The following is a 12,804-nucleotide window of genomic DNA, read 5'->3' as shown; positions in this document are numbered from 1 at the left end:
ATATAGACAAATATTACATTTAAAGGGGGGGGGGAAAGCCTCATAAAGACTGGATGAAGACTGAGCATGTTCCAGAAAGCATGAAATGTTGAAAGGCAGAGGGAAAATTAACCGGCTAAAATCCTTGAAAGGGGAGACAGGGCACCTGTGTGTATGTGTGTGTGGGGGGATTTCCTTGTGATTTATTTTACCCACCTGCTGCAATTCCTTATGGGCCCCACCTTGTTCCTTAGGATTGCCAACTTCCAGGTGGAGGGTGGAGATCTTCTGCAATTACAACTGATCTCCAGATTACAGAGATCAGTTCCCCTTGAGAAAATGGCTATTTTGGAGGGTGGACTATGGCATTACTACTCCCTGCTGCGGTCAGGCTGAGAGTATGTGACTGGTCCCAAGCAATGCTCACTCTAAGCTGTGGAGTCATGTGAGCAAAAATTCTACTCTGTGAGCTACTGGCATTAAAGTTGTGAGTGAGCGATTTGGCTACAGCATAAATCAGTGTGCTCTGGAGCCATCCTTCCTGAGCTAAGACAAAAATGTGTGAGCCGGAGGCTAAAAAACTGTGAGCTAGCTCACACTCAACACAGCTTAGAGGGAACACTGGTCCCAAGTCACCAAGCAAGCTTCCATGGCAGTGGGAATTTGAACCTGAGTCTCCCAGCATTAGTGTGACACTCTAACCACTGCACCACACCAGTGCTCACTTCTAAGAGAAGTTCAAATATTTACCAGTTTCAAACCTGACCATTCACCAAGGAAGAAAATACCTTATATTCTAATCTGTATATCTAATAGTGACGTTTGCCTCCCATCTGCAGTTATCTAAATCCACAGATTGGGGTCACACCAATGCTAAACAGATTTTTCTGCAAACTTGGGGGGACCTCCCAGGTTTGCAAAAAAATTGAAATGTAAATACATAGGTACATTCCCCCTCAAATTAAAAGCACTTATCTTTATTCTACTGGGTGAGGCTGGGAGCCGTTCTGGGTCCGGCTGTGGCAGCAGATGCTGGGAGCCACTCCAGGCTTGGCCATGGCAGTGTCAGACACCAGGAGCCATTCTGGGCCTGGCTGCAATGGTGGTGTACAGCGGGAGCCTCTCTGGGCCTGGCCATGGCAGTGGCAGATCCCAGGACCCACTGCAGATCCCTCCATCTGCATATACTAATTATGAAATGTGCCCCAATCTGTGGATGCTTTCATTTGTGGATTGGAGCCACTAAACAGAAGGAAGAATTTCCTGCATACTTGGGGGAGCCCCCAGGCTTGCAAAAAAAAACCCCAAAACTCTGAAACTTAAAATAAAGTGTTGGGGATGCTACACAACCAAAAACAGAGAACTTTTGTCTGCACTTGTGCAGAAATGCTACTCTTGCAACTCAAGTGGCACCCATGCAACTCAAGCCGGGGAGGAGTAACGGCCACTGTTGACATCAAAAGGCAGCTGTGGAGCAGCTGAGAGATGACAGGTGATGAAGGAGGTGGTGGGGAGGAAGTGCAGGCTGAGAGGAGGTGGTTCCCACAAAGCTGAGTTCTCCTCCTGCACAGCAGCCTCCAGGGACAGAGAGGCAAGGCTTGGGGGAGGTGGTGAGGTAGTGTGGCAGCAGCAGTGGTACAGGTGGGATTGGGAAAGCATATAGCAGCCCCAAGGAGGTGGTAAAGCGGCAGCAGCAGCATTACAGGTGGGATTGGGTGCAGGAAAAGGAAAGCCTGGGAAGGCAGCTGCCCTCCAGGGAGCCAAAGATACTGAGGGTCAGGGGGCTGGGGAGGCAAGCAGGTGATAAGCCAACTCCTCCCCATGAACTCTGGAAGGTGATGGAGGCAGGCAGATGGCTGGGGGGAGAGCAGGAGCAGAAACGACAATTGCAGGGGGAGAGAAGGAATGATTGGATGAGTGAAATGGGGAAAAAGACACACAGAGAGAAGGAATGAGAGTAGTGGGAGCGAGAGAAGGAATGATATCATAGGTGAAATGGGGAAAAAAGACATACACACAAAGAGAAGGAATGACAGCACCGGGGAGGAGAGAGAAGGAATGACAGCATGAGTGAAATGGGGAAAAAGACAGACACACAGAGAGAAGGAATGATAGTGGCTGGGGGGGGATGGCTGACCCCGCAAGTTCCTTGCGGGTCCCTGCGAGTCCAATCTGAAATAGAACTTATCTTCACTTTTACCTTATTAGTCAGTTTAAGCACAGACAATCTGCTTTTAGGGCCCAAGCTCACAGCCTTTCTAATTGAATTCCCCCTGCGTTGCCCAAACAAAGTCTGATCATATGAAACCTGAAATTGCATTTCTGGTGACATTAAAATAACAAATTGGAATTTAGATAGGTATTGACAGGATCCTTGAATGTAAGCCTATAATGTGTCCAAACTCTTATCTTTTTCTTCCCTTTTTTTTTTTTAAAAAAGGAGGGTGAACGAGAGAGAGAAAGAGCAGCCAGCCAGAATTCTGTAGTGTCCCAGCCAAATGGCTGGAGCAATTTAATCAAAGGTTGGTTTTGAATATATGCTGATGGGATTGCGAGATACTCATTTATTCAGTGTGGCAAATGCAATAAGCATGAAAAACTCTCTAGGAGGACCTAATGGGAAAAAATACAGTCCACATTGTAAGATGAGCAAATAGTCTTTATGCATTTAATATATACTGCTCAGTTTCAGCTGTTTCCCCCCCTACAACTTTCTGCTTTGTCTTGTACTTGCAGTATTTTTCCCCACTATAATTTTTCAATTTGTTTTCAGTCTTAGTAATGAGCAAAAAATAACTAGGAAAGACTGAGAAAACTATGAAATACAGTGCTCAGGATCAAAATCTACAGCTAGTAATAACTGGAACACTTCACCCTGGCAAAAGATAATTGCCAATTGATTGGAATTGTTTGTATCCACAAAAAGCCATTCTCAAATGACAAGTCCTTTTATGACTGAAAGTGATCCACCAGCTTTCAAGCAGTTGCTGTTTGAGATAATTCAACCCAAAGGTGATTTTGCTTCGGAGTCAAAAGGTTTAAAATTTACACACGTGCCCCCAAAGAAAAACAAAGGTATCACTGAGAGGTATCCTTGAACCAGTGGTTGAAAGATGCATGATATTATATAGAGTATGCGCAGCAAAAAATCTGATGGGTCAGACAAACACAACCATGACTACTGTTACGACATAGGTGATATACTACAGACATTGACTTTTCAACTGCTGTGACTCATGGGAGAAAAGTCCTAGCATCCTACAAATGTATGTAAGTGCTTTCAGTTCACAACTAACTAATGGCAACCCCACAGTGGGCTCTCAAGGCAAGTAAAAAACAGAGGTGGTGTGCCATTGTCTTCCTCTGCAGAGCCTTCCTTGGTGGTCTCCCATCCAAGTACCAACTCTGCTAGGGCTGCCAAGTGGGGGCAGGGGGTGGGTAAACCCCCGCTTTGGAGGCCCGATTTCCGCCGCTGCAAAATCGGGCCCCGGGGGGAACCCCACCCCCGGCGTGCACGTCACTAGGAAGTGACATTATGACGCCAGGCACGCTGGGGGCGGGGCCACGACCATCCAAGGGGAAACTCTATGGTTTCCCCTTGGATGGTCGTGGCCCCACCCCCAGCGTGCTCGGCGTCATAACGTCACTTCCTAGTGATGTGCATGTGGCGCGCACGCTCCGGGATCCACCCGGGAGTCCCCCACTCCAGAGGTGAGTACTACTTGGCAACCCTACTCTGCTTAGCTTCTGAGATTTGATCAGATTGGGCTATACCATGCCTCCATGACAGCATCATACACACAGTCAAATACTACTGGGTCCTTTTTTGGGGGGGGGGGAAGAGGGGGTAGACTTGTGAATAATGAATATGTGGAACCTAAAGAATCTTAACTGGCCTTGATAGCTACACTGCGCAATTAAATGGAAATATGATTAATGGTGCAATCCTAAGGAGGTCTTCTCAGAATCCTACTGATGTCAACTCATAGGGCTTCCTCCTAGAAAAGTGTTCTTAGCATTGCACTGTAGAAGGAAGAAATATTTATTTTGCAGCACGTTAGCTTTAGATGTTCCCTGCCAGAAAATACAGTTTTCACAGATATTAGTATACTACCACAAAATGCCACAAGTAACTGCTACAAAACTGTTTTATTATGTTCTGGGGAGAAAGATCAATTTCTCTGCAAGATGCTTCTGTGCATTCACAATAATTGGGCCTGACAACTGTAACAACGGCAAAACTGGCAAAATGTTTTGTAACACGATGACAGCATCTCTATAAGTTGATGTGCCACTCAGCACTCTATTAATGCTGGCTGTGCATTTCCTCTCCTGGAAGCCAGCCTTCAAAAGAGAAGAGAAGAATATCTGTCGCTCAGTGCCGGAAGGTGTACCTAGCCCTTGCTAAACCACAGTTCTGGGTGAGCCATCCTGATCCTCTGCCCCATGCCTTGTTCTCCTCCATTTTAAACAGGAGGAAAAAAACCTGTGTTCCCTTCTAGATTCTCAGTTGCTCCTGAATTTTGAAATATTGCTGATAGGTTTGGGCAGGCTTAGGCAGTAACACCCTGAAACCTCTGTTCCATGTAGGATGCATAAGAATGGCTGCGGTCACATGGAGCATTAGCCACGCTACAGAGACGGAAGATAGGCGGATTTTCCGGGCGTGATCACAGCGCCACATCTGGGAAGCGTAGAGCTCCCGTGGTGAACCCAAGGCTTCCTGCCGAAGATGCGGGGTAAAAAACTAGTACCTCCGAGGTACTAGTTTCCGGAAACCGCAGGGCAAGGGCGGGCGCCTGATCGCGTTTCCGGTGGTAAGTCGTGGCATTCGGTGCCCGCCCATGTCCCATCGCTAAAAGGTTTTTTTGCCCCAAGTCTCCACAGGATGTGCACAAGCACCCAACGGCGCATGCGCACACTTCCACAGCCCCCTCCTCTTTTCTGTACCCCCCCACTCCTGGCTCAGCCTGCTCGAGAGGAACTCTCTGCACCAGGCAACAGAGGGGGAGGTGCAGGGGGGCGTGACGGGAGGGCGGCCCGGCTGAAGCTCCTCCTGGAGGGGACCGGACGGAGGACACAGTTTGCATTCCTCTGCAGCCCTGGAAGGGGTTAAACCCACGGAGCCTTTTGCTAGAGAGGCTGCTTCTTTGCTGCGCTGCAGGATTGTCCTGTGATTGGCACCTCCCCCCTAACCGCGCGTTATTTTGCTCCAGGGCAAACAGCCACACTTCCCCCCCACATTTTCCTGCCCGTGTGACTGGGGCCAATATAGGGCTACAATTGGAACCTTCCTTTCATAGCAAACCTGGGGTACAGCTAGAGTTGCCAACTTCCAGGTGATGGCTACAGATCTCATCTCCCCTGGAGAAATGGCTGCTTTGGAAGGTCAGCTCAATGGGCGTATACCTCGTTAAGGTCCTTCCCCTCCCCAAACTCTGCCTTCCTCAGGTTCCACCCCGCAAAACTCCAGGTATTTCCCAACTCAGAGCTGGCAACTCTAGGTACAGCACAGAATATGAAGGAAGCAATATGGCCCCATGCTTGCAAACTCTTTGTGCTTCTTTGCCTTGGGCACTGGAGAAAGCCCTGGCCAGGTGTGGCCAACAGGTGCTTCATCCAGGTGAGCTGGAGTGGGAGGGCATTTGGGATGCTTGGGTGACAGCAAAACCATACCAGCGGATGTTAGGCCTATGATATCTTGGTTGTTGCTATTCTGAAATCTTCTGAGAATGCACAATGTTAGTGACTATATGGCTGTTTTATTTATGCCTGCGGATATCCAGGAGGCAGCATGTACATTCAGACAGTGTTGCTTTCCTGAAAAGAAGGGTGTACAAAAACTGGGTTTTTTTTTTCAAAATGATGGTGCCCATATAGTCACTAACATTTATGATATATTCATTCAAATGCCTGAGTAATTTAAACATTCGAAACTCCTCCAAGAGAACTGGTAGGAGATGCCCCCCAATCTCCCATCAATTGTTATCTACAATGGATTGAATATACTAACACACTGAACAATGGGCTTTAAATTTACATTGGCCTTTGATGTTTCTGAAAAAATGGGCTACACTAAATACAATCATACAGTTTAAACTCTGGCATTTAATAATACTGCACTTCCCAGCCAAACTGAAGCTCATCAATAAATCATGGATTCTGTGTTGTTTCTTAAGAACATAAGAGGAGCCATGTTGGATCACGCCAGTGGCCTATCTAGTCCAGCACTCTGTGTCACACAGCGGTCAAAACCCAGGTGCCATCAGGAGGTCCACCAGCGGGGCCAGAACTCCAGAAGCCCTCCCACTGTGCCCCCTCCAAGCACCAAGAAGCAGAGCATCCCTGCCCCGACACAAGAACATAAGAGAAGCCATTGTTGGATCCGGCCAATGGCCCATCCAGTTCTTCAGGCCTCATTAAGAGAAACTTAATCCTGACAAACTAGCAATACAAATCCAAGGAACAGGAAACAAGGAATAGCACGACTAACCCATCATTTTGTCTGCCATTTAACCAATACGTAACATTTAATGGCTCTTCATAAATTATGCTTACCTTTCTTGGCTTCACTTTGTCATGGTAGTCGTACTGAAAGATTCCCTTGTAGCTAAGTCCTAACCACCAAGGAATCCCCTGCTTGTCCTAGAAGGGGTGGGGGGTGGGGAGAAACCCACACAGAATCAGAATAGTAACCCATGGGGATTTGGCAAGGTAATATGGTAATTTATGGTAGAAGCAAAATATGATCATTTTCTGCCCTCTGCACTATTCATATTTCTTTGGTATATATAGACTGTTGTGATGATAAAAACTCTGGCATCCGGAAGGCCTCCTCTACATAATCTGTTCATTAAAATTTTCCCCTTTAGAGGGTCTCTCTCCTCTTCAGTAACTTGTTGTTCAAGATTATCATATATAAAAATATTTCTTTCTGGTCAGGGGATGAGATGAAACAGGATATCACAGCTAAGTCTGTGGGAGAAACCTGATTTATGGCAAGTATCTATGAAATGAAGCACTAATGTGACACAATGCTTACTGAGCAGTAAAATCTGATTGGGGGGAGTCAATGGTACTGAAACTGTTTAGAGAGAAGTGCTTGTGTTTAATGCAGAAGACATGAAGGAAGCTGCCCTTCTCTGTCCTTGATTGTGTTTATTATTTTTGATGGGGGTACTAATGGTTTTTAGCTACTTTAGATGGATGCTAGAGATTCCAAGTGCAAACCCAAAAAACACTTTCCTGGGAGTAAGCTCCATTTAATAGACCTAGGTAGGATTCTAAGCAGACTTGCTTAGGTTTGCTCTTTAAATGTAGCCCATATTCACTTAATGTCAGCAAGAGGTTTAGCCCAATATTCCTGTATTTTAGGACTCTAAATATATATAGATTTCTTCCATGTATTAAGTTCATTCTGTGAGGAGTAAGATGCCAGCCATATAGCATCATATAATTTTTTTTCCAATGTTACTACAAACTGCAATAGATAAGCCTCTGGTTTAAAAAATCATACCAATTCATATTCTCCCATTTTTGTTTTAAAGTGCCTTACTTTAGTCAGCAGACAAGATCTTGTAGCACATTTTGATGTCATTCCAACAATACCTTTGTTACTGGGCTCTCAAAGTCTGTGAAGATACCACTCACTGGTTACAACTCTTACAACTCCCTTCTCTGGTGGAAGAAGTCTAGCTTCGATGGAGGAAGACTTCTTCACTTAGCAGAAGGGAATCTTAGGATCCAAGCCGAATCTCTTAATTGAAAGTATTGGAACAAATGCAAATTCCCTCCTCTCATTTGTGTTCAGTATGGAGATCACTTGCAAAATAACTCCTTGTCTCCATGAGTGAATCTTTCAATCCCATATTTAACTCATACAGAAGACTGAGCCATGTGAATTTAAATGCCTTACTGGAAGTAAAATAAATCAATAAAGGTATCTGTAGGCTTATAAAACACACCAGGCAGGATTCTTCCTAAGAACTGTAAGAGGGGATCCATTCTGTCTTTCCTGCCATAGGTCTCTATAACCCTTTGTACCTCTACTGTTGTGAGTCTGGGAATCCTCAAGAATGACATGAGATGCAGGGTTTACAGGCAGAAGGCCCATTCTCTAGAAATCAAAGCACCTCAAGGGCATAGCCAGAAAATTTTGGTTGGTGAGACCAGGGGAAATCTGGGGGGAGGTACCCCGGCTGCACCTGCTGTGTTCCTCTTACAGTAGCAGAAACAGCAGCTCCAGATCCGCTCTAATGAGCTCATCAATCCAAGGCAAGTGCCCAATGGCCCAGGGGTCTGTCATGCAGCAGGACTGGGTTGGGCAGGGAGGACTGGCTGATCCCAGGGTTGGCCCTCCTTTGGGGAAGCATTTGCAAGGTATGCCCAGAAGCAGCCAGGGAGGAAGGGTCAGACCCATTCCCCGACAGGTGGGAATAGATAATTAGCACAGCAAAGCATGGGGACTGAGTGAAAAGAAAACCCCTCCTCTTGTTCTCTTCTGGGATTCTATCCTGGGACACTTGCCCAACTAAAAGCTCCCCTGGTGGGTGAGACAGTCCTGGATTCAGACCCAACTCCAGCAGAACCTGATACCACTGGTTTTTGGTTTTGTGTTATTGTGTCTTAAAGGTTCAAGAGTTCTAAGGTCCCGTTCACACAGAGCATTTGCTGCGCTGAAGGCACGATAGTCCTGTGGATTTTCCGGGCGCGATCATACTGGAACATCTTGGAGGCGTAGCGCACCTGTGGCGAACCTGTGGCGTCCCGCCAAAGATGCACATTAAAAAAGTACCTGGGATGACCTACTGGCAAATGGTTTGCCACGGGCTGCATGCAGACTCCCTGGGTGTGATTGTGCCGGCGCACGGCTTTCTCCCCGTCGTCCTCTTTGCCACGGGGAAGCCGCTGTCACGTCTGATTGCATAATGGCGCATCAGAATGCGATGGCGCAAATAGCTGCGCTCCCCCCCCCCCGATTTTCGGCACGTCTGACGGGGGCCTAAGTTATATTTGGATAGACTGGGGGATGGGTCGTAACCACAGTGTTCTTTTATTTATTTTGTTATTTAGTTTCTCAAGTGTTAGATTCAGTCCAAAGACTGAAGAGCTTTCCCATGTTCTCCTTTCCACTCTAGTCCTTTCTGGCCACGGGAATGTTGGCTCCTGGATTCAGGGGTCTGCGCTGAGAAGGGGGCAAATTTTGCCTCTCCTCCCTCTTTCTTCTGCTCATTCCACCCCAAAGACAAACAGAGGCGTTTTTCAGGTTGGAATGAGTAAGGACCTTATCAGAGACCCCTGGCAAGGGGATTGTGGAATCTCTTGTTACTATTTTCTGTCTTTCAACAAGCAGATATTCAGTCTCCACTTATTGTGTGGGTTATGTGCCATCTAGTCACTTCTGACTTACAGGAAGCCTACAAGTAATGACCTCCATCATGTCCTGTTACCGACAGCCTTGCTCAGGTCTTGCAAAGGCCCAGTATTTACTGTGAAGACCTAAGATAGTACAGTTAATTTGCCAAGAGCCTATCCAGAAACAATTTTTTAAATATAAAAACATTTCTATGCCGCCTTTCCACCCAATTCATGGTCCCCTACATGCCTCCAAGTTCATTTTGATTAGACAAAGCTATAATTTCTACATCTATGATTACAGAAGCTCTGAATTTTGTTGAATATAATTATTTATAACTATATAATTAAGTGCCAAAAATTAATAAGGTTGCAATGAAGCCCGCTAAGAAAGCTAAAGTCAAAATCTAAGATGAAGCAACACTAAACACTTACAATACATCGCACTGTCTAATTATTTATCACAGGTTTATACAGTTCAAAATGCATGACTATGAAGTTATTAAAGCCAGCATGGTTTTTCATTAAGAAGCAGTGCAAATCTTTCTGTGATTAACCTGTTCCTTTAAATCTAAGAACAATTTCTAGTCAGCACATACCTTGACTGCATAATAATGGACTCCATATGTTGGCAGAGATTCTACGATGCTCATGTAACTAAGGAAAGAAGCATAAAAAAATAACACATTGAGGATTCAAATGGCAAAAGACCGAAGGAAAAACAACAAATTCATAAATATTTGAGTACTCTATTTATTAAATGCAGTCACCAGTAAATAGCCTGAGTCCCTGGTGGGCAAAGGCCGCCGGAAGTGTTCCCCCCCCCGGCCGCCCGAGGGGCTGGCGGGCCCAGGCGAGTGGCGTCGTCCCTCCCCGCTGCCAGAGGGCAGGTCTACCCACCCCAGTCCGCTATATTGGTAGACCTGGCCTCTGGAGAACAGGTCTACCCACCCCATTCCACTGTATTAGTAGACCTGGCCTCTGGAGAACAGGTCCCCCCCCCAATTCCACTGTATTGGTAGACCTGGCCTCTGGAGAGCAGGTCTACCCACCCTCTTCCACTATCTTGGTAGACCTGGCCTCTGGAGAACAGGTCAACACACCCCCTTCCACTGTATTGGTAGACCTGGGCTCTGGAGAACCAATATAGTGGACTGGGGTGGGTAGACCTGCTCTCCAGAGGCCAGGTCTACCAAGGTAGTGGAAGGGGGTGGGTAGACCTGCTCTCCAGAGGCCAGGTCTACCAATATAGTGGAAGGGGGTGGGTAGACCTGCTCTCTAGAGGGCAGGTCTTCCAATATAGTGGGATGGGGCGGGTAGACCTGGCCTCTGGAAGAAGGGCCACTGTAGAGGGAAGACAATGGGCTTTAGAAGGAAGGAAGGAAGGAAAGAAGGAAGGAAGGAAGGAATTTGAGAGAGAGAAAGAAAGGAAAAAGAAAGAGGGAGGGGAAGATGAGGAAAGAGGGAGGGAAAAAATTGAAAGGGATGTGGTGGAAGGAGGGGAGAAAGAGGGAGGTTGAGGAGGGAAAGGTGAGCCGGGGTCAGCCTGTGTGCGGCCAGGCCTGCCGGCGGCAGGTGAGCTGGGGCCAGAGTAGGCTTCCCCCCCCCCGCTCGCCACGGCAGTTGAGGAGGGAAAGGTGAGCCGGGGGCAGCCGGCGGCCTTTGTGCAGCTGGGCGCAGTGGCGGCAGGTGAGCGGGGGCTGGAATAGGCTTCCCCCCCGCTCGCCATGGCGGTTGAGGAGGGAAAGGTGGCCTGGGGGTGGATGGCGGCCTGTGTGTGGCCGGGCGCAGCAGCGGCAGGCGAGCGGGGGCTGGCGTAGGCTTCCCCCCTTCTCACCGCGGCTTTCCCCCCTTCTTGCCGCGGCGGTTAAGGAGGGAAAGGTGGGCGGGGGGCAGCTGGTGGGCTTTGTGCTGTGGCAGCAGGCGAGCGGGGGGTAGAGTAGGCTTCCCCCCCTGCTCGCCACGGCAGTTGAGGAGGGAAAGGCGGGCGGGGGCAGCCGGTGGCCTGTGTGCGGCTGGGTGTGGCAGCGGCAGGCGAGCAGGGGCCGAAGTAGACTCCCCCCCTCGCCACAGTGGTTGAGGAGGGAAAGGTGGGCCAGGGCGCGGCGGCAGCAGGCGAGCGGGGGCTGGAGTAGGCCCCCCCCCCCCGCTCGCCATGGCGGTTGTGAGAGGAAAGGTGGACCGGGGCGGCTGGCGGCCTGTGTGCGGCCGGGTGCAGTGGCTGCAGGCAAGGGGGGCCCAGAAGCGCCCCCTTGTCCACCGCAGCGGTTGGGTGGGGAAAGGTGGGGGCGAAAGGTGGGGTGGCAGTGAGGGAGGGAGTGCTGCTGGGGCCCAGGGGCCAAGGCATCTGCTTCCCCGTCCATCTGGCTTGCTGGGCGGGCAGGGAAAGGCGGCGCTGGGCCTGTGGAGGCCTTCCTCTGTGCTTACCCTGCAGACGGTCCTGTCCTGTCTGAGGACCACAGCAGAGTGAGCTGAAGACACTGGCCGGGGCTGACGTGGGCGGGAGTCCGCAAAGCAGCCAGCCAAGCCAGCCAGCATCTTCTGACTGGCAGTTCATGTGGCCAACCTATTTTGGCGCACATAGAACATTGTGGGACGAAAACTCTATTATATATAAGGACAGGAGATATATATATCCATGTATATGTGTGTATGTATATGTATGTTTATTGTTCTAAAATAAATCTTTAGCTGATAATCATTTTTGAGTGTAGTCTTAATTCACCCCATGCTGAGGCTGGAGCCTCTAAGAATAGACTATAGAACAGTAACATATTATGTTTATAGTAAATGCTAGTTAGATACCTTTAAGAAGAGTAGTCTAAGCGGAAAGGTGATCCTGGGTGGTCTAAAACAGGGTACAGATTTCCAGGGGAAACTTCCCCCCCCCATCCCAGTGGGATATAAATTTCTCAAATATATAAACAAAAAGTTTCAGTTCTGCTGCCTGGGCATTTAAGCACCATGACAAGACTGCCATTATTAATGACATTCTTTTCTAAAATGCTGGCTTATATTGTGTTACTAGCAGTAAAGCCCGTTGTGAAAGCAATACAACGAGATCTAGAAGAGGCTCTGGGGCAGTGCTCTGGCTTTGGGCAAACAGTGGTGACCTCAGCAGGGTATAATGACAGAGTCCACTGTTTTCTCCAGAGGAACTGATCTCTGCTACGTGAAGAGCAGTTGTAATTGTGAGTGATCTGTAGCCCTCACCTGGAGATTGGCAGCAATTGTTACCCAGGACAAAATGGCTGGTTTGGAGGGTGTAGTCTATGGCATCCTACCTGTCTGAGGTCCCACCCCTCTGCAAACCCCACCCTCTCCATGCTCCAGGAGGCAGAAGCCTCCGGTCGGCCGCTCCCTTCCCCTCCGCCACCACCGAGTCCTGGGCCGGCAACTGGAGGCCGGGTCCCTTCCCCCCCACTCACTCCAGGGCCAGCAACGGGATGCAGAGGCCTCCGGCCGCCGCCG

The 12,804-nt window shown here is 48.6% G+C and overlaps 1 protein-coding gene across 2 annotated transcripts in view; it reads right to left on the bottom strand.

Annotated features, from left to right (window-relative positions):
• FRMD4A (FERM domain containing 4A) overlaps positions 1–12,804 on the bottom strand; it is a 352,260-nt gene that overhangs the window by 102,728 nt on the left and 236,728 nt on the right. For both annotated transcript variants that reach the window (XM_015427238.1, XM_015427239.1), the window contains 2 exons: positions 9,933–9,990; positions 6,538–6,624 (listed from right to left, as the gene is read on the bottom strand). In XM_015427238.1, coding sequence (XP_015282724.1) covers positions 6,538–6,624; positions 9,933–9,990 — 145 coding nt within the window. The remainder of the gene's footprint in view (positions 1–6,537; positions 6,625–9,932; positions 9,991–12,804) is intronic.

This window comes from Gekko japonicus, unplaced genomic scaffold, assembly GCF_001447785.1.
Source record: "Gekko japonicus isolate JY-2015 unplaced genomic scaffold, Gekko_japonicus_V1.1 scaffold1247, whole genome shotgun sequence".
NCBI lineage: Eukaryota > Metazoa > Chordata > Lepidosauria > Squamata > Gekkonidae > Gekko > Gekko japonicus.
Note: the sequence above shows the minus strand (reverse complement) of the source record. Positions and strands in the feature narration are given on the sequence as shown.